We start from the raw sequence: 22,428 nt of genomic DNA on the forward strand, positions 1-22,428 counted from the left end.
TTGAATCTTGATTCAAATTTAACATGTTTTTGACAAGGTTTTCATTGGTGTTCCTTTAATCTGGTCATCAAATGCGCCTCAAAGTTTGATACCTTAACCCTCAAAGCTGAAATAATATGGAAAGCTCTTTCAATGTTTTGAGGATACCAGTCAGTTACAAGTTAACATCCATCTAAGTTTACATGTCCCCAGTCTCCCTTCAATCAATAAATCTCATCAATGTAGGAACAACCAACAGAAAAACTGAGCTTGAACATTATATTCAATGGACAAGGAATATTAACCAAGAATGGTTTACAGTTCGTGGGGGGAACTAGAGGAAAATTTCATTACCAAAACTTGCTTTAAGTGGAGAAAGGAAACAATGAAACAGTAAGATGTTAACTCACATCTGCAATTAGGTTTCAGGGGTCACGTCACAAATTAGTATTTGCAATTTCCTCAGAAGCTCACACTGTGAGTTAAAGCAAATATATCTAAATAGCTTATTTAAGGTGATTCAATACTGAATTATACTGAAACACTCAGAACCGTAATTTCAAACAATGTGCTCTTGGAGTGATTCAGCACATGTTCCAATGTCCAGTTAAAATTAGGCAAGATCAACAAAAGCAATTTCTTATCAACAGTTTAGTTGTAAAAATAGAAGTACCTCTGGAACAGGTATTTAATAGACAATTCGTAGGGCATTTGCATATTTTATATATCTTTTTCAGCATTAACACAGAAGCAAGACATATTATTTCATTATGTTTATTCACCAATCAGGACAATCTTGCCTGAGGCTGATGTCCATGAATATTTTGGCAGACATGTGGCATATACAAATTACAGATAATAATTATCTGATCTATTCCTTAGAATTCAAAACAGACCCCCTCAGTATTCTGGACAACAATGTTCTTATAATAATACTTACATTCAAACCCACAGACCAAGTTAACAAATGAACAAGTGATTAAACCATGACCCCAATGACACTACCCTTTTATAAAATAGTGAACAGAAAATTGTTGAACACTTTCAAAGTAAATGGTAAGTTATTACAGTGAAGTTTTAAGAAAACCTTTGTTAAGTCTTACAATTGGTTGCACGTGGGATGCAGTGGTGGTGGTGGCGGTTGGCTGGCAGGTTGAACAGAGTTCAAAAATTCCACCTATTGTTAGAGAACAATTATGCCACAAGAAATAAATATCATTTGTTAAAGGCAAATACCATTAGCTCCAAAAATAATTCTTTTCAAGGGAACAGCACAAATTTAATGTGAAATTTTCCTCATCATTATATATATTTCCCTTTGGAGAAACTCACAAAAGATACCAAGCTGAAAAATTCTCCCATTTCCTAATAGATTCCATTTATTTCTCTTGACAAGAGTCAGGTCTAATTTCACATTTCCAGAAGATGGACCTAGAACGTAGAAAAACACAGGAAATATTCATGAATGTAAAGACAATTTCATCCTCATTTCTAAAGAAACCAGGCTACAAACTGTACCATGTCTATATAGGTACATTACAGTATCTGTGTGCTGGGCTGATGGGAATGAGATTTGGCACAGCCAGAGTTTGGGGAGGTGGCTAGAGAGTAGACTGGGCTGGGATCAGTGACGGAGAGGAATTGGGCCAGGGGTCAGTCAGAGAGGCAACTGGGAGCATTTGCGATTGGGAGAACCTACCTGGAAGAAGATGGAGAGGTTAATAACTTGGACCCCCAGCAGCAGACCAAGTAACCTAGGTTCCCTCCCATTTATCACTGAAGAGGGTCCCAACACTACAGTAAAGACTTACTTCAATGCTACGGTACCATACCAGCAAAAGATTATAGTGCAAATGATGTCAAACTGTGCCATGAATATTACTTGATCCACATGCCCAGCAGTATCTCTGGCTATGCATGTCATACCCACCAAACACCCAGACCAAATATCCAGAAGCATGGTAAATGCAATAAAGGTTTTGGTAAAATTAAGTCATGTATGACATTGTGTCATGTGCTAAGCTTCTAGTCCATTAACATGCTGCAGTACAGTTCTATCAGATAAGCTGCCCTCTGGTATCTCTCCCACAGGCCTTTCAAGAGGGATGGTACATGCAACGAGACCTGACAAGTTATTTTGTTGAATTGGTGAAGGGTGGAAGAGATGAGGGCAGACCCGTTCTCATCTATCTACTGAGCACATATTCAGCAGGATTCACAGGATTGCAGTTGGGAGGAAGAACAATAGCTGATATGGGAAAACAAAGCTGCAACCTTCAGCAACATGCTGGAGCCACATAGGGACCAGGGATCTGCTTTGTAGAAATATGTCTTTTTGGTATCAATGCAGTATAATTGGTACAAGTAAGGGCACAAGCGTACTGGAAATTTAAACTACTCACAACATATTACAAAATCATCAAGATCTTAAGACACAAAACCCACAAAGCCCTAGACATATTAAAAAGTCAGAGTTGTACAGTATTGAAACAGGCCCTTTGGCCCACTGCATCTATGCAGACCATCATGTCTACCTATACTAATCCCACTTGCCTACATTAATTCAGACCATACTACATATATCACAGACCACATGTAAATTTGCATACAATATTACAGACCATGTGTAAACTGTTGAAAGCCTGTGTTGCAGAAAGCAACTTCCTCCTCATAAACCACGTCAGTAACATTATTTGGAGTATCTTTCCTTGGGCAGAAACTGCTAGAAAAGCATTTAACCATAAAGGCTTCACACATCAGCCTGATCCCATTTGTGTTCTCTGTAATGCCAGCTTTGGAGGAAGAGGTTGGACCACCATGCTAAAAGTAACCAACTTGCTTTTTGGTCAAGGAGTATTAAGTAAGATACCGCGGACCCACTACGAGCAACAAGTTAAAAATCAGCAACCTAATTGTAGCCTTTGCTACTCTAATCCATGCTGCTGCCTCTGTTATAGTATATTTCACCCCATTAGGCCAGATTAAACATGGGATATTCACCTTTCCATGGACATTTTCTAATTTCCCAGATTTATTGTTTTTTTTATTGTTACATGTTTCCCTAATGAATCATTTACCTGTTGTTCAATAATCCCACTTCTGTACAAAAGAGCTCACATTCCTCTCCCCAAGCTCTGGGCCTACAATGAATGTTTTCCATAAGGAAGGTGGTACAGAACTATTAATATCTTGTTTATTAACAAACAAAGTCAACTTATCTTGACTAAGCCTGGTTACCTTATGTAGGTTTGTTGCTTTGTGTCTCAGCTTCTTTCTCAGCCCAGCTGCCACAGATACCCAGAAGATAACGAGAGCCAGTAGAATTAGAATATAACTGGTGTTCAGTAAGTGCTGACTGCAAAGAATACGGTCTTTCTATAGGCGAAAAATAAAGAATTGAATTGAGTTAATCAGTCCCAACTGAAGAAAGGTATCCTCTTGTTTCACACAGGGACAAGACGACTGCAGGTGAAGTTCTTAACTTCACCGGAATGATACAATTTGCTTCAATGACTCTGGGCCAGAAGTACAATCAGCCACAGTAGAAACTCTTAACTCTCAATGAAAAGTGGATGTGGGAGAAGACACAAGATAAGACACATTGATCTGGTTGTGATCATATACTTAGCTTACTAATCTTGAGACATTCATTATTTAGATTCTTATACAATGAATGGTTAATTGGAAGGGAGCCAATGCTTGTGCAATAATGCCCCAGCATAAATCGGCAACATATGGGGAGAAGGAAAGAAGGATTAACAAATTCAAATAATTAAAAACAAAACTTTACAACTGCTAAAAGCCAAATAATCTGAAATAAATATTTGAGATACATCTGAATTATGAATTTTTACACCGAGATGATATTAGATTCAAAAGTAGGATTCCTCCCACCAATGGATATTGATTCCAGTAAAAGTCTGCCATGATTTTAATGATGAAGCATCTGTGTAGATTGCCTAGGATGATCTTGAGGGAATAGCTTTCAGCCATTTCTTACAGAGCCACTGGAAAAAGTCATATTGAAAGTCATATACACTGAGGTAAGAGGACTACTGGAGTAAATAAGAGATATTTTAACTAAATTTTGTGCTCTTAAACCAGGCAAGCAGGTGACTGGACTCCCTTGCGAACTTAAGTAGAATCGTGATTGTTGTCAAAGCCAGGTTTATCTTGTTATCTTTTTTCAGCATTAACACAGCATTATCTTTTTAACACAGAACATCTGACACAAGACATGTTATCCCACAATATTTAAGGCTAGTGGAGACAGTCGGAAAAGTAGACAACTATCCAAATGAGTTAATGGTAAGTGAATGACTGTATGCAAAGTTGTTCTATAGACAATATTAAAATTAATTAGAAATATGGAGATGTTAATGTATTGTATATAGGGTAAATGTCATTTAAAGGATAGTTTCAAACAGATATATTTCTGTTTGAAACAAAACTATTTACTTCCAAATCTACATCTGTAATCGACTTTCTTCCTTAAGTTTCTATTTTTGTGCAGTTCATGTCATTAACTTCTTCATAAAACTAATCAGAAAAAAGGGACCACAATATATTTACAATCTCAGTTTCATTTTCCTCCCTTTGTTAAAAGGCACTAAGTTTCTGGTTTGTACTTTGGCAAGGATCAAAAATTTTCTATATGCATCACTTAAGGAATAAGTTTTGATTTGCACACAGTAGATTAAATATACGTAACATATACATATATTTCTTTGTGCTATAATACAATTAAACAAATGAATGAGTACTAAAGTGAGGTGTTTTATTTAAATCTCACCTCTGACAGCAGAACGGTAAACTTAGGTTCAGGTTTGTACTGTGCCACATAGCACTGAACAGAAGTGTGACCTTGTGAAAATGCTTTCTCTGAGTTCTCCGCCAATGTGGTCTGGTACAAAGATGCATCAGTGAGATTCTCCAAGCTACAGGAAGGAAAATATCTGACAGAAACAAAATGAATGAAAATATAGTTAATGTCACTAGTAATCATAATGCTGTTTGGAGCTGACATAATGACATGGGTGGAATGCAAGTCAATACCATGGACTATCGTGATAATGGAGAACAAGTCTGATGAAAAATTGAGATTGTTCCACTCAACAAATCTGACATTGCAGCTATGGAGCAGCATCTAGCTACAGAGCAAACTGGTGATGGCGAATAATGGAGAACATCTGTCAGGGAAAAAAAAATTATTTATTTGTCCACAAAGTGTGAATGTTGCTGACACTCCTTGTCTGTCCTCAAGCAGTTAAAAGTCAACCACACTGATGAATCTGAAGTCTTGCAAAGGGCAGACCAAGTAAGGATGCTAGATTTCCTTTTCTGGAAGGACATTAGTGATCCAGATAGATTTTTTTTCAAACAACAATCTAATATTAACTACAGACACTAACATATAAACTTACAGATATATTTAATTTAAAACTCTGCACAATGGGATTTGAATTCATGTCTCTGGATCTGTGGTCCAGAACTCTAGCTAATGGTCCAGTAACCCAAATTATGCTACAGATTAAACCCAAAAGATAGGCAGTTTTTGGTGTTGGGCAATTGCAGGCACTCAAGGGCTGCACCCTCAACTTGGACCAATTTCAGGACATAAGATAAAATTCAATGAGATAGTGGTAGGGAAAACTGGAAGCTGCTAGAGTTGGTAGCATCCATATGTCATTAGTTCCACCGCATTTCTCTTGGGAATGCTATGACTTCATTAACAGCGGCAATGAATACAGAACAGCCTAAACAAGACAAACTTGTTATCATTGAAATGTAGATTACCTTAAACATATAATGTAAATACAAGAGAAAAGCATCAAAGAGGTGACATTTTAATTCTGATCCATATTGAATGTTCAACAGAATACTTTAAAGTTATGGTTCAATAATTTTATATTTTTAAACCACAAGAGGGGAACTTAAATGGCAAGTAAATCAAGGTCACCCTCACTACTTCTTAAACTGTTACGAAACAGAAGATCTGAAAAATCATTTTGGCCAGTTGTTGAGTCCAATAAAGATCTTAATGGGGAGATTGGGTCCAGCCAGGAAATCATACGTCTTTGTGAACACCCTAGGAATAAGTAACCAATTGCAAAGGTTTAACCCATTAAGGTAGAACATCCAGGATATTGGATTCTTCTTCATAGGAAGTTCCTCACGATCAAGGATGACTAGCTTCTACTCCAGTTTTGTGGGTTCTGAGGTGACTGATGACATCAACGGGGAACTGCAGATCCTTCCACAGATGGGACAGGTGGTAGCCTATGGGACAGTGGGTGGGTATATGGTGAGGCAGTGGACTACTACTACCATTTATGCTGGGCTTCTGTGCTTTCAGTGCTCCTTCTCCACCTTAAGTGATCATAGGCCAGGAAATTCCAAGTGTCAGTGGGGTTGTTGCACTGCAATAAACATGTCCTTGAGTCTTTTCTTATCCACCTGGTAATCTCTTCTCAGAAACATAGAAAAAAAGAGATCACTGGCCCCTGAGTTTTGTACCAGTTTGGAGATCTTGATCTTCCAACACCCTTTTCCTCAACTGACGAAAGATCATGTTGATACATCGAAGCCAATGGTGAATTTCACCGTCAATCCTTGCCTTTCCCAAGAGGTGACTCCCAAGATACGAGAAGTAGTCCACAATGGTGTATCCTCCTCTTCTGAGATGTGGATGATGAGATTATGGATTTGTGACCAAAGCTCTTTACTGCTGAGATTTAAAACTTTAACGGAGATGCTGTCTAGGCTCTCAAGACCTGGTTTTGTGGCTGACATATGTCCTTCATACATATTACAGTAACACATTCTCCACATTTTTTACTACTACCTCAATGTCTTTATGTAATTCCCCAAATTTATCTTATTCACTCTTTCCCTTATCCATCTATTCCTCTTTTAGGTGTGTATGAAGAGTCCCTTTTATGACAGATGGACATGAAAAATTGGTCCCATCTTTAAACTAAAATAACAGCTTGATATTTTTAATGGAGGTCTGTAGTCATCCCTCCTACACACACCCCAGTTTTTAATCAATATAACCCTGATCAGATTTAGCAGTCAACAAGCATCAGTTCAATAATGTACAATGAGAATATCAGCAAAGAGGAGGAATCTTCAAATTGCTGGTGGCTAAACCCTCATACTTTCTCTCAACATGATAAAACAAAGAGATCCTCCTCAGCTCATTTTTCACAGACCTTGCTTGGGTCAGGACATGTGCAGCTGCAGTCATTGTGATGCAGGTAAGGAGACTCTTGGTATTTGTGGAATTTACTTGTGAAAGGTAATGTTCAGGTAACCATGGTGACATAAGCATGATGTTAATCAATTCCTTTGCTTCAGAACCTGAAATAGAAAGAAGGTGACAGCAACTGTTTAAAATAATACCATGGAAAAACAACAGAAAATCGCCAGATAAGTTTCTCAGAGACAAATAAACAAAATTTAATTTTAAAAAAATGCAATTAAAATGGAAGGACCAAACACAAATGTAGCACTAAAATTAAGCACTATGTCACTTGAGTCTTTTCCCCTTTTTATAGCAGTCTGAAAAATATGCCCACAATTTGCACCATCGCCACTGATTCTGAAACCAAACCTCAAATGGTCACTTTTATAGATAATATTAAAGTTTGATAGGGCAATGAGAAGAACAGAAAGAAATAACTCAAATCCTCCAAACAGCAATTGATATTTATGTAGTGCCTTTAAATATTACAAAACAAAGGCTTAAAACAGAGGCACGAGTTATAATAAATGGACATGTCAAAGCAGGAGCTGTTATGAGGTTACCAAAAGCTATATCAAAGAAGGGAGTCCTCAGTTCAAGCAGATAATGCTTGGGTTTTTGTAATCTCCACTGCCAATCTGTAATTTTTCATCTTTTAAAATGGCACAGAAGCATAAAATTATAGAGAAGTTTCATGAACAAATATGTTTAGTTATTAGTTCTGAAGGGATCAATACCATATACTTGTGCTTACCTCCTAGCCCCAGCAGATTTCCAGTTACCACAGCCCTGAGATGAGTTATGTTGCTATAAAATCTTTTGAATGGTTCCTTTAATTCAAAGCTCATTGGTACCAGCAGAGACACACTAACTGGTACACCCGGTGTAGAAACAACAGTGGTTGAAGGTTGCCATGTTGTGGTATAAGCTAATGGATCTGGGTCTGGTCGCCTCCTTATAGAACCATGCCCAACAAGGGCAGGTAGAGCTTCCAAGCTTTCATTTTTAGCTGGACAGAATTTCAGTTTACTGAGAGACTGAAGGACTGTATTCCAGACCTAAATCAAAATAGACAGGCATATTTTAGCACTCCACATGGATGGCTTCTCAGTAGCACCAATCTTTGCTAATTTTCTCTCTTCTTTTCTGAAGATAGAGTTGAAGTTGGAATATAGTTTCGTGGCCATCAGGAGCCATTCAGCACTATATCTGCATAACAACTTATGAATTGCGACAACTGTTGTCTCTTTCTCATCATTCAAGTTGAACATTTTCACGTAATGACACAGGGATGTCAAAAGGTAGCCATGAGATTATGATCAAAAGCATGAATTCTGGTTGGATTCCTCCCACTGTTATCCCTGACACTAGTCTAGGTTTCATCACTGAGCTAAGCTTAGGCCTGCCGGTTGAGGTATCAGAACTAATTTGGAGGTACAAGTTAAAATTCTCAGTTCTCAGTGTTATCCAGTAATCCTTGCATGTTTATGTGGCATTGGTTGTCTCAGCTGTGATGCCCTCAAATGAACAAATTGCCAACTACTACCATCTTAGATCACACGAGTATGCTGACCAGGGTTGGACTCCAGCTACTTGGAAACAATTCATGCTGGGTTGTGGTTTCTTAGGGGCTGAGTGTGCTCTTGACTAGTGAACCTTCCCATCCTCTTTTTCAAAAGCCCTTGGCTGTTTGTGTACAACACCACTGCACTATCATGGTAATATTCACTACAAAATCCCATAAAAGCAATAATATCATCTGGTATTGTGGGTGCTGGTTGGGGTAAAAAAAACTAGTCAGGACTTCTCTGATCTTTTAAATATGCCACAGCAAATTCTGCATCCACTTGGAAGAGCAGAGGCTCTCTGTTTAAAATTTCATCTGAAAGTCACTCAACTCTATAACACAAGGCTTTTCAAAACAGGTTTCACCTAGTAATCAAAGGTTGACAGCGAGACCAACTGCAGCAAACCATTTCCATCACAACTGAAATAAGGTAATTCAGCACTCATTAGGCATCTTGTGATTTTTTTTTGTTTTCAGTGTTTCATCAAGGGAAATTATGAGGAAATAAAACTTATGTAATTTCTGATGTAAACATTTTGGTCAAGAAAATAAGTAACAAACGTCAGTTATTTTAATTAATGTGTATAGCTCCCAAAATACCTACATGCAGCTGCACAAATGCAAGGGGAAATTGATTCATAACCACACACTTTTGCCCTTATATTTGCATGTGCATGAAAAGCAGAGGAGGAAGAAATTAAGGCACTAGACTACGACTGCCAATGTGGTGTGACATTTAGCAAAGATTTGTGCACTTCTCATTGACTTGTTTTCTCATTGCATTTTGTCAGCTTACCTGAGGCACATCAGGGTTTGTGATTTCATGTGACCGGATGTAGATGCCCAGACTGAAGAAAGCAACGCCCAAAGAGCTGACGCACAAAATAAACACAATCATTGGTGGCTGGTGGATAAGAAAATACTTCACATTCTCCAACATATGGCGCATTACCATGGCAACAGCTAATCAGACTAGATTAAAAAATACATACATATAAAGAGGTTAGTAATTGTTGGTAACATTTGTGCACATAGCTCAAAACTAAATGTCTCAAATGAGAGGATTTGCCAAGTCTTCCTACCCCTTTGGTAAATGGTCTTTGAAACCCAGATCTCCCACTGATCGATCTTAACCCCCTGTGGCTGGGAGAATGTGAAATTCATCCACTGATTTTTCATTCCTGTGGAAGCGTCTCTACTCTAGGCTGAGGTTCTTTTCTCAGCAGTTCAGGCAAGATGGAAAGTACACTGGGCATTGAAAATGGCAATTCTATACTTGTTTCCTGTGTATTGCCTCTGCTGAAAAGTGTATGGCTAGACCGAATCTGGCTTGGTTATCATTCAGTACTTTCACAGCCAAGTATCCTTCTGATGGTGGCAGGGTCAGAAATGGAAACCAAGCAAGGTAGCAGCATATGGGAATGACATAGTTGATCCATTGATCATTATTAAATATTTCAAAAAACATAAGGAAATAAAAAGTTTACAGTTCCAGTATAATTTTTAAAAATTCTTAAATCAGGAGTTGAAGCAGATCCCAGCCTTCAAAGAAATCAAAGGGCTTAGTTGAGGAAAACAGACAGGCGGCCTTAGCGACAACCCAATTTCCATTCAGCTGTTCCAAGCAACAAGCGTGTTCAAATGTTTCCTGCATTAACTAGCAAAAAACTCAGAGCTGGGGCATTCCAATTTGACTGGATAAGGCAAGAATGATGATAAATGACAGTTTGAGATTTCACTTTGTCTATTAGTTCTTTCTTATTTATGCTCTGCTGTCTTAGCCACTTCCTCAGCCATGGAGCAGTAAAATGAAAAACAGCAACAAGAAAGCACATCCAGTCAGACCAACTTCACCACAACCCACACAACCGTTGTGTTGCACCTGACACAGCCTTCTGCAGAGATGAAAATCATTTCAGTGGCCCTCTCTACAAAAGCAGCAATCTTTTCACCTTAAAAACACAGATCATTGAGAAAATCTTTGAATGCAAATTTTAGTTTACTTGATTGCTTTGCATGCTGCTGGAAGGATGGTATCAACCCTTTTAACAATATGGTCTTTGACCATCAAATCTTACCCTCAAGACTGATCGCTGGATCTCTTTATATTGAATCCAACCAGGATTTCTAATATTGTACCTGTATAATTGCTGCTGTCTTAAGCAACTGATACTCTGAATTTATTTCATTTTATCTCAATTGCCTACAGACCATCTTATTCTGCTCATTTATTCATGTTAAGTCTTCTTTGAAAGCTTAGTAACATCATATCGCTTCACATCATCAAGCTGGCAGAGCAGCAATTGCACTAAAGGATTCCATGAGAGCATTAACTGGAAAATCACAACTATTAAATAACTTGTCAGCAGATTGCTAAGATTAGGATACACATGATTAATATAGTAACTGAGATATCATAAATAAACAAATGAAAACGTATTTCAAAACTCCCTACATTTTGAAATGAGGAAATTAAAAAAAGGACACAATATTACTTTTGGGTCTGAAAATTCAGTAAGCAGTACACCAGTAAAAAAAATAGATCTGTGAAACAGAACTTAAGGGTTTCAGGGTATTTTATACCAGTAATACCAGTACAAGATATTTAAACTACAGGTCCTCCCTAATTTACAAACACCCAACTTATGTACAGCCAGTACATACAAACAAGCTTTTGGGAGACCGACAGGATGGATTTACTGGTTGCCATGGGGCTGCAGGCATTTTCTGCTGTGGGAGAACTCAGTTCACGGCGGCAGCTCAAATTTGCAGACTGTTCAGGTAACAAACAGTTCACAGGAATGGAATCCTGTCATATCTGGGGAGGACCTGTATTTTAAACACCTTAAAATTTATACCAAATTGAAGCTATTTAGCTATTTCTCTTGATTCTGGTGGAGAAGGCTGTAAATTATGCAGCCTGGGGAGGAGATCTGAATCACAGACAATAATTTCAGGATTTCTGCTTTATGTAAGCAGGGAAACACTAAATTTTTGAGAGTAATGATGAAGGTCAATAAGTTTACACTCAATACTACTGCCAAGTTTTGTCCATAGTTGTTGTAAAGACACCTCCTCTTCTCAGCTCCATGCAAATAGCTGCAAGATTTTATGTTGTTATGTTTGTTTTGTCATGCATATATAATGTTAATTTAAGTATGTTAACTTATGTTTGTCATGTTTATAATGTACTGTACTGCTGCTGCAAAAAGCTAATTTTCATGGCAATTATACTCTGCATGTATGCCTATTACAATAAACTTGGAACTTGACTTGAACTGGAACTTGATTAACTCCTGCTCAGACTTGCAAGCCAAGGCTAAACACGAGTTCATTATGTATAGTAATTCTCTCTTTCAAACACACACCCACAAACATTCACACACAGGTATCCCAGTGAGCAATGAATATCACCCAAATAAAGAAATAAGTGAAAGATTATGGCATACTTGAACAATATTAAATGGTAACAAAACTCCAGGGCCTTACTACACAATGAACCATGAATCTTTAGAAGTTTCACCATCTACACAAGAGTCAAAAGACAAATGCTGTATTGTGTACACACTTTGTAATTGATAGGGCAAAGTGACAGTGAAGGATATTGGTTCAATCCTCTTTGTCAATTAGTTCTCGATCACAACAATACTTATGTGGAAAATACTGGTACATCAGATTTGGCCAACTGACCCAATGACAACTCATGACTCCTGCTGAGTGACTCCCATGCCTGTTCACATGACCCAACACATTGAGCATGGCAGACTTATCTGGATAATCTCCTGTCACTGCTGAGAGCAGATTGTCAAAAACAACACTGTGGTGGGGGTGTGAAGGGACATGACTCCAAAGCAAAGGCAGGATTTCATCTCCATAAGCATTGTGCAAAGGTTGCCTCTGTTGATATGGTCACATAACTAGTAGGGCTCACCGTAGTTCTCCCACTGTCTGCCAGAGACCCAGTACATCTGCCTATCCTCTCAGGTATCAGTCAGTAAGTATGCTATTGAGTCACTTCAGTGAAGGATGTTAAGATCACTACATGTATTGCCTCACTACATTTCCCGTGTGGCTCATAAGTGGTAATAATAGTGTGGGAGCAAGTCCCATTAGCTAGGACAAAACTATATTATCAGTTATTATTATGCTAGTAATGAATTAACCTTATGAATTAATGCAATCTCCTGATCTATGTTTCTCCAGATTTTGTCACAAGTTTTATTGTAACTCACATCACTAATACATTAAACAACAAAAATATAAAATAATAGATGTCACTGCCGTGACAAATACCCTGCCAAAAGAAAGAGAAAAATCACCACGTTGAAAGGCAGAGATACAAGATACTGCAGATGCTCGAATATGGAGCAAAAAACTAAACTGCTAGAAGAACTCACCGGGTTAAGCATTATCTGTAAAGGCAAAGGAATGGCCCTTTTTTGTTCAGCAGTTTATTTTTTGATGTTGAAAGGCATGTTAAATTAAAATATCACTCCAATTTCAGATACCAAAAGCCAGAACAAATTAAGCTTTGTTCTTGTGATTTATGGGTAAAGGAAAGGGAATGAAGGACCTTTTCCAAAAGAGAATTAATACATAGATCAAAAGATGTTAGCTGTAGTATTTTTGTATTGTTACTTCAGAATAGTCCCTGATCTGCTAACCGAACTTGCAACTCAATGCAAATATGAGTAATAACTGCCTCCATTTCAAATACTGTTTTGCATCTGAACTAAATGTGACATTTTGGAATGTGACATCCAGTGTATGCTGAGTGCATAATGCTGGATGCAAATATTGAACAGGTTTGTTCCATTGAGAGCACAGTATAAATTACCCTTGCCATGCACAAGGTAAAAAGATTAACTCGCCCAGTGGTAGGACAGTTTGCCCATTAGTCCAATTCTTAAATCTATCCTAATGAACTGGAGACTACAGAAGTTGTTCCAAGGTGAAACTTTCCCAGTTCTTCTGAACACAAATACTGCCTATATGTGACCATAATCTTGATGTATTATTTTTAGAATTTGACTCTAAAACAAACCGAATTCTGCAATTCAAGTTTCAGAAGTGGACACGAGTCAAAAACATTTATATTTGCATACGAGTTAAAATTATCAGTGCATTGTACAAGAATGAATAACACCTGAGAGCTAGGTTCTAATGAAGGCACAGTCTGCATGGATACGCATGTAAAACATCTGCCCTCTTCTGGTTATTTTTGTTCTAATGAATTGCAAATAAATATAAATGAATAACAGTCCTAGAAACACACTAAACACTGTTACATCACAATTGGGTATAGGCACAAAAGCAGTAAGTACATAATTAACATCAGCTGCAATCCAATCACTGGGTCACACGTTACACAAGGCTTACAAAATCTGAAGCCAACCGAAATGTATCAGGTGTTATTAAGAACTCTGATCCACTTGGGAGTAATGAGAAACCACAATATAAACTGTAGAAAAATCTCAGGGCAAGTCTCACCGGAGCGTAATATATATTTGAATAGTACAATAATTATATTGCAAGCATGATTCATGATCCATTTACCCCCAAAAATCTCTAATTAATATTAGCTGTACACACATAGCTAAAAAGGAAATGAAATAGCTAAGATATCTAGTCTGATTTGAGTTTGCTGTTCTCACCAGGCACAAGGCTACGAGTCAGATATCCTAGTCTGAATCTTGCAGGTTAAGAGAAAGATCAGCCTCAGTGTGGTGCTTCCCATAAAATAATAACTTAGCAGGGTCTGGACATTATATTACAGTTGTACAAGACATTGGTGAGGCCAAATTTGGAATATCATGTTCAGTTTTGGTCACCCTGCTATAGGAAAGATGTCATTAGGCTGGAAAGAGTGAAGAGAAGATTTATGAGGATGTTGCCAGGACTCAAGGGACTGAGTTATGGAGAGAAGTTGAGCAGGTTGGGGCTTTTTTCATTGCAGCATAGGAGAATGAGAGGTGATCTTATAAAGGTGTACAAAATCATGCGGGGCATAGGTTTAAGGTAAGAGGGGATAGATTTAATAAGAACCTGAGGGGTAACTTTTTCACGCAAAGGGTGGTCAGTATATGAAATGAGCTGCCAGAGGAAGTGGTCAAGGCAGGTACATTAACAACATTTAAAAGGTAATTGGATAGGTACAGGGATAGGAAAGGTTTAGAGGGATAGGAGCCAAATGCAGGCAAATGGGACTAACTTAGATGGGAGTCTTGGTCAGCATGGACTAGTTGGGCTGAAAGGCCTGTTTCCATGCTGTACGACTCTATGACATTGTGGAAGGAGAAAAACTGGGAAGGTGAGAGCAACAGGAACAGCATTAGAAAAGCTGAGACTAGAGGTGACCTACTTTTTAGTAACCGAGATGGGGATTACATTAATTACATACTGCTCAAATCTATTCAGCCCACCTCTAACATCCTCCTCTCTAATCTATCCCTTTCAGAATTCAGCTGGGGGGCACTGTATTTGCCAGGTTCCATTTGCACCTATCTGGTGGCAGTCAGAAAATTATCAGTACATTAAAGGCACAACTTTTTATTGTCGACGTCTTTGTGAAGGATGACGTATAGCCTCATACGAGGCGGCTAATATATTGCTTGGCCACAGGTGTTTTTCAAACCTTAAACTGCTCAGGACTTCCAGAAAAAGAAAATTATTTCAAAATTCTAAGAAATATCAAATCAGGTTTTAGTAACAAAATACCCACATTTGCATCTCCGGTACTGCACCTCCAATTTTAATTACTTTGCCATGGGCTGCCAAGGCTATAACATCCAAACTGTCTCCCTAACCCTCTCTTTTAAGACACTCCTTACACAACTTAAGATTGTACTTTATTCGTGATAAATAGTCGCAAATAAAATAATTTTGAGCATGGACGCTTGGTCTATTTGAAAATATTAAGCATTTTAAAATAACTATTTCAATGCAGTATCAGAATCATGCAGTCCTAGGTCAGCAACACATGAATTAGAAATCTCCCTAACCACTTTTGAGCTATGTTTTGAAAGAAACCACAGAACAGCACCACCTATTGAATTATGAAGGCAAATGTTCCATCACACAAGTTGATTTAAAAGCAAATTATAACAAAATTAGGCACAAATATCAATGAACTCCATAATTGCCCATAAAATATATAACCTGATCACAGGACTCCAGGAGTTGGAAGTTAAGGCCACAAAATTCAATTTGCAAGAAAGGTTTATCACTAAGCGAGTACTTTTCATCTCTTAACAAATCCAAGTTTTAATCTCTAGAGGGAACACTATAATTTTCAGTTGTGTTCAGTTACCATACATTGTAAATAAATTTTGTAGTAAGTGATTTCCTGTGGTACCATTTGACTGAAAATGAAAATGTTTATAGACACCACCAAGCAAGCAACCAGTCAGTTATTCCTGGCAAAATGTCATCTCAATGCAAGATCAATTCAAATGTAGCTATAGTTGAATGACTCCATTGATCAGCTCTTTGCTGTATGAAGATACACAGTGAAAGTCAGAAAAGACTTATGATCTTTCCAGTTCATTCTTCTTGTAACTTGTTCAGCAAAATATTATTAAGTTTGATCTTGAAGAGTTCTTTGCATGAGGTTAAGGTGAATAACTCAGTAGTTTGGAAAGATAGGAATGTGACAGTTCTTCCACAACTGGGGGTCTAAAAATGGAGCTGCACAAATCCATAGAGAGCTGAAAGACACTGCGAAGGAAGATTGGGGACAAGACTAGTGAGAAGTAAATTTGAAAGTATTTTAAATGAAATGAATTGGATCAAGATGATAGGCATGTAAATATTGATGTGAGATTGTAGTACTACAGTATAGTTTTGAAGAATGGACAATGGGTTGAATGGGAAGGCAGCAAAGAGAACATTAAAATAATAGAATCTGGAAGTGACAAAGGTTGTCAGTAATTGAAATAAGGAAGTAGCAAGGGTGAAAATAAGCAGCCTTGAGACCCTTATTCTGGCATCTCATGCATCTCCAAAATTGTACCTCCAATTTTAATTGCTCTGCCATGGCCATAACCTCCAAACTGTCTATTTAACCCTCTTATTTTCTTTCTTTAAGACCTGACACAAGAACAAATGAAATAGAAGGGATAGGGCATCCTGCCCTTCTCATCTGCTCCATCATTCAATAAGATCCTGACTGATCTTTTACCTCAGCAACACCTTCCTGCATGAACCCCATATCCATTGACTCCTTTAATATTTAAAAATCTATGTTTGCCTTGAAGGTACTCAGCAATTAAGCCTCCACAATTCCCCTCATGCAGAGAATTCCAAAAATTCACTACTCTTTGAGTGAAGAAATTTCTGTTCACCTGAGTTCTGAATGGACAACCCTTTATTTTGAGACTGTGAACCCTGATGGTGATAACCCCAACCAGAGGAAACATCATGTCAAGCACTATAAGAATTTTGCATGTCTCAATGAGATTACTTCTCCCCATCCCATCGGTCAATATGGTGACTCTGCACTGTACATCCTCTACCATTAGTCAATCCTTCCTTAGGTAGGGAGACCTTACTTCAGCCCTATTTCATTTCAGTAAGATGTACTTATGCTTGTATTTAAATCCTCTTGCACTATATACTTGATACTTCACGTAGATGCCACGGCCAAGAAAGCTCACCAGCGCCTCTACTTCCTCAGGAGGCTAAAGAAATTTGGTTTGTCCCCTTTGACTCTCACCAACTTTTACCGATGCACCATAGAAAGCATCCTACCTGGATGTATCATGGCTTGGTACGGCAACTGCTCTGCCCAGGACCGCAAGAAGCTGCAGAGAGTTGTGGACACAGCCCAGCGCATCACGGACACCAGCCTCCCCTCCTTGGACTCTCTCTTTACCTCTCGTTTTGGTGTAGCAGCCAGCATAATCGAAGACCCCACCCACCCGGGACATTCTCTTTTCTCTCCTCTTCCATCGGGTAGAAGATACAGGTGCCTGAGGGCACGTACCACCAGATTTAAGGACAGCTTCTACCCCACTGTGATAAGACTATTGAACGGTTCCCTTATACAATTAGATGGACTATGACCTCACGATCTACCTTGTTGTGACCTTACACCTTATTGCACTGCACTTTCTCTGTAGCTGTGACACTTTGCTTTGTACTGTTACTGTTTTTACCTGTACTGCATCAATGCACTTTGTACTAACTCAATGTTACTGTACTGTGTAATGAATTGACCTGTACAATCGGTTTGTAAGACAAGCTTTTCACTGTACCTCGGTACAAGTTACAATAATCAACCAATACCAATACTCAATGGAACTCGATGACTGAAAGGGGTCTGATGTGGTTCATTCTCACCAAACTATCAAAAATCCAGATGCAGAGCACCAGAGTCTGAGACAAAGAACAGGAACACATCCGGAGAGAGTTGAGAGCCCATTTAACTACCAAGGGTGAAGGGGCTGGTCATCAACAGTGGCACTTACCACTGGGGGGGGGGGGGGGGGGGTCAGGAAGGCGGCCAAAGCAGGGGGGAAGAAGCCACCAGAACACCCAATCTCCCTAACAGGGAGTTATTTTTACTCAAAGCCACAGGAATCAAATCCCCCCTTCATTAAAAAAGCTAGAAAACTGAAATAAAAGTAGAGAATGTCACAAACTGTCAACAGCGTCTTCAGAGGGAGGAACAAGGTTAATGCCTCAGGCCAGAAGCAGAGAATGTCACCAACTGTCAACAGGTCTCTGGAGAGAAAATTAAGGGTTAATGCTTCAGGTCAGAAACCTCCCCTCGACAAGGCAGCAGAGCCCATCCAGGGCACAGCATTTCTCCAGTAACAAAAATCTCCCGTCCCAGAGCACACACCCATCCCTCAGCGTCGGTTTCCAGCTGCCCCCCGCCTTCACCGTTGCCCGGCCCACCCGCCATGTCACTCACCTCAGCAACGGCACCGAGAAACCCCGCCTGTCCCCAGCCGGAAGTCCCGCCCAAAGTCGCATCACCGGATATTGCGACTGGACATCAGGAGGCAGATTGACACGCAATCCCTGCGGCTGCTGCCGTCGGCACAGCGGGAACCTGGTCTTCGCCCGCTGCGCAGGTGCTGCTGCCGGCACAGCGGGAACCTGGTCTTCGCCCGCTGCACAGGTGCTGCTGCCGGCACAGCGGGAACCTGGTCTTCGCCCGCTGCACAGGTGCTGCTGCCGGCACAGCGGGAACCTGGTCTTCGCCCGCTGCACAGGTGCTGCTGCCGGCACAGCGGGAACCTGGTCTTCGCCCGCTGCACAGGTGCGGCTGCTGCTGTCGGCACAGCGGGAACCCGGTCTTCGCCCGCTGCACAGGTGCGGCTGCTGCCGTCGGCACAGCGGGAACCTGGTCTTCACCCACTGCACAGGTGCTGCTGTCGGCACAGCGGGAACCTGGTCTTCACCCACCGCACAGGTGCTGCTGCTGCTGTCGGCACAGCGGGAACCTGGTCTTCACCTGCTGCACAGGTGCTGCTGTCGGCACAGCGGGAACCTGGTCTTCACCCACCGCACAGGTGCTGCTGCTGCTGTCGGCACAGCGGGAACCTGGTCTTCACCTGCTGCACAGGTGCTGCTGCCGGCACAGCGGGAACCCGGTCTTCGCCCGCTGCACAGGTGCTGCTGCTGTCGGCAGAGCGGGAACCTGGTCTTCACCCGCTGCACAGGTGCTGCTGCCGGCACAGCGGGAACCTGGTCTTCGCCCGCTGCACAGGTGCTGCTGCCGGCACAGCGGGAACCTGGTCTTCGCCCGCTGCACAGGTGCTGCTGCCGGCACAGCGGGAACCTGGTCTTCGCCCGCTGCACAGGTGCTGCTGCCGGCACAGCGGGAACCTGGTCTTCGCCCGCTGCACAGGTGCGGCTGCTGCTGTCGGCACAGCGGGAACCCGGTCTTCGCCCGCTGCACAGGTGCGGCTGCTGCCGTCGGCACAGCGGGAACCTGGTCTTCACCCACTGCACAGGTGCTGCTGTCGGCACAGCGGGAACCTGGTCTTCACCCACCGCACAGGTGCTGCTGCTGCTGTCGGCACAGCGGGAACCTGGTCTTCACCTGCTGCACAGGTGCTGCTGTCGGCACAGCGGGAACCTGGTCTTCACCCACCGCACAGGTGCTGCTGCTGCTGTCGGCACAGCGGGAACCTGGTCTTCACCTGCTGCACAGGTGCTGCTGCCGGCACAGCGGGAACCCGGTCTTCGCCCGCTGCACAGGTGCTGCTGCTGTCGGCAGAGCGGGAACCTGGTCTTCACCCGCTGCACAGGTGCTGCTGCATGAACTCAAGCATTTTCTACAAATAACCGGCAGTGTTTTGCTTTTGTAATTCATGAGACGTTGCAGGGTCTCCTAGAAGTTGGTCGAAGAAGTCAATTCCAAACGCATTATGTACATACTTCACTTAGTTTTATTTATGCAGTTTTTGACAATATTTTTAGGGCCTGCATTATATTGCCAGAAATTGGCGGATTTCCAAACTATTCGAAAAGGAATAAATCATATACTATATACTATTTGTGTGGGCCAGTTAAACTTTGTTGGGAACAAAAACTATTGGAATCATTTCTTTAAATACTGCATTTCACCAGGGACCCTCGCCATTCAGGGAATGCCCTCTTCTCGATGCTGCCACACCTCAAGTTTCAACAGCTTCCTCCCCACTGCCATCAGGTCCTTGAACCGACCTATATTTCACCTCTCTTCAAATAGCACTAGTGTCACTGTTTAGTTTTGCACACGTGTAGGTTATGTATTTGTTAACCTAAGCTTGTCATGTTTGTGATATACTGTGCTGCTGTGGCATGTATGTGGCATACCCTGCATGTATTCCTATGACAATGAACGATTTAAAAAGGCAGGTTAATCAAGGACAGTCAGCATATATTGTAAAGATCATGTCCAATATAGGCTGTTACAAGACAGACCAGTTTTACTTTACTGTTGATGTGTTCTTGCAATAGCAACCCTGCTCAGTATGCGAGGAACTGCTGTAAAGCTCCCATTTATTACGATTGAAGGCCTGAATCAAAACTCGTGCCTAGGCAGAAGGATGTGCTAATACCAGACACTGGTTTGCCTAGTATAACCTATCCTAGTCAGTGTGCAATGCAGTGCTCCCTGCTTCAGGCTTGGAGCATGGATGAACCAGCACTGCCCCTCACCCGTTAGGACACAGCACGTTCACAGAGAATGGATTTAGAGTCCAATACAACTCCAGGAAACAGCACTATTATAGTCCATCAATGTACTTGGAAAGAGCTGTGGGGACATGAATAGAAGTGAAACAATATTTGATGATGTTAATGTCAAGATTGGCCCTTAGTGAGCAGAATGCTGCAAGTTCAGAAGCAGGTAAGGGAAAGTAAGGGAAATCAAAAAATTGACACATATCTGTAGTTAGCAACAAATAGATCTGAGGGTAAGATGCTGGAAGGGGAGGTCCAATTTGATCAGGAATTCTAGTGATGGAAGGATCCACTCCAGTATGAAGAATCCACACAAAAGAAATGGGCAGAGGCCAGGTCAAGAATTGGGATTTCATTAAGATGGAGACAGGGGTGAAATGAGGCCCCTGATGAGGAATTACTGTTTGGGATCAAGAGCAGAAGTGAAAGCACAGCAAGGAGTGGGACATGGCCTAGACAAGGGATCAGAGAGAAGTGAAGGGAGGAGGATCTGGAAAAATATTTTGCAAATATAAGATCTACAAGTTTACAATTCCTAATATCTGAAGGAAAATAAAAACATTTTTTTGTTGAAACACAGGACAAACTGTAAGGAAAGTGTTAGCCAAAAGTCATTTCCGATTCCTCCTTAGTATGTGCAGTAGTGTGTAACACAAAGTGTGGTTGTGAGACAAAATGGTGTTAGCTCAGAATGTGGAAATGTTTTGAGAACTTACAGGAGTACTGATGCACATCCTTGAGATTAGATACAAGTGAAGAATGTTTTCTTTACAGACCTGTTCAGTGTTTAGGCTGAAGGTCGTGAGTGATAAGAGGGTACAGGCTGGTATCACTAAGGAATGGAAAAGTACTAGGGTAAAAGTTATGTATTTGAGGGGTATAAAAGGGGGAACCTTCTTTGTGCAAATCATGACTTTCCCTTAGGCTGGGTCATGACCAGTGCTGAGACAGAGAGAGAAGGCTGCATGAAAGGCTGTCAGACACCCAAGGTTCCCTCCAGCATTATATAGATCAGTTCATTGATTGGTTGAGAAGTATTATTTTGCTTCCTTCTGTATTTTAAGTATTCTTTTTTGTATATTATTCTTTATACAACTCTAGTAATTTCTATAACCGTTAACATGTGTACAGTGCCTTCTTTGCAAATACCTCTTGCTGCTGAATCAGGAAAGAACAAGGAATAAATTTTAAAATATTTTTGTTACAATGACAAAGGATAAAGTGCACCTGTGGATTAGGACAACCATGGGATGGTCATTGCTAATGCAGTGAGGTCAAGAGCATGAATATGTTGACTCATGCATTGAATATGGATCTCAGGAAGCAATGAGAACAGCCACTAGAGCCACAAAAGATGGTTTGAACATACCTGTGATCATGGGAACATCTCAACTCCAAAGGATGGAATTTCAACTGGAATTCATAGAATAATTTGGAGCCAGAGGTATTTGTTAGG

General features: G+C 40.6%; 1 protein-coding gene across 1 annotated transcript; it reads right to left on the reverse strand.

The window, feature by feature from the left end:
- Nucleotides 1-737: 737 nt before the first annotated feature.
- Nucleotides 738-22,351, reverse strand: LOC127579195 (transmembrane protein 248-like). The gene is made up of 11 exons (XM_052031803.1): nucleotides 22,342-22,351; nucleotides 19,858-20,056; nucleotides 19,582-19,707; nucleotides 18,991-19,143; nucleotides 18,709-18,849; nucleotides 9,589-9,664; nucleotides 7,980-8,283; nucleotides 7,194-7,341; nucleotides 4,772-4,934; nucleotides 3,217-3,354; nucleotides 738-1,410 (listed from the first exon to the last, which is right to left on the reverse strand). The coding sequence occupies exons 1-11, from the start codon at nucleotides 22,349-22,351 to the stop codon at nucleotides 1,390-1,392; spliced, it is 1,479 nt and encodes a 492-aa protein (XP_051887763.1). The 3' UTR covers nucleotides 738-1,389.
- Between the last annotated feature and the right edge of the window lie 77 nt (nucleotides 22,352-22,428).

Source organism: Pristis pectinata, chromosome 17, assembly GCF_009764475.1.
Source record: "Pristis pectinata isolate sPriPec2 chromosome 17, sPriPec2.1.pri, whole genome shotgun sequence".
NCBI classification, from domain to species: Eukaryota; Metazoa; Chordata; class Chondrichthyes; order Rhinopristiformes; family Pristidae; genus Pristis; species Pristis pectinata.

Coding starts and splice junctions, on each gene's coding strand:
- LOC127579195 (XM_052031803.1), bottom strand. Junction 8,284..9,588: donor CAAACCCTGATGTGCCTCAG/GTAAGCTGACAA, acceptor ATTTTGATTTAG/GTCTGGAATACAGTCCTTCA. Junction 4,935..7,193: donor CATGTCCTGACCCAAGCAAG/GTCTGTGAAAAA, acceptor TGTTTCTGTCAG/ATATTTTCCTTCCTGTAGCT.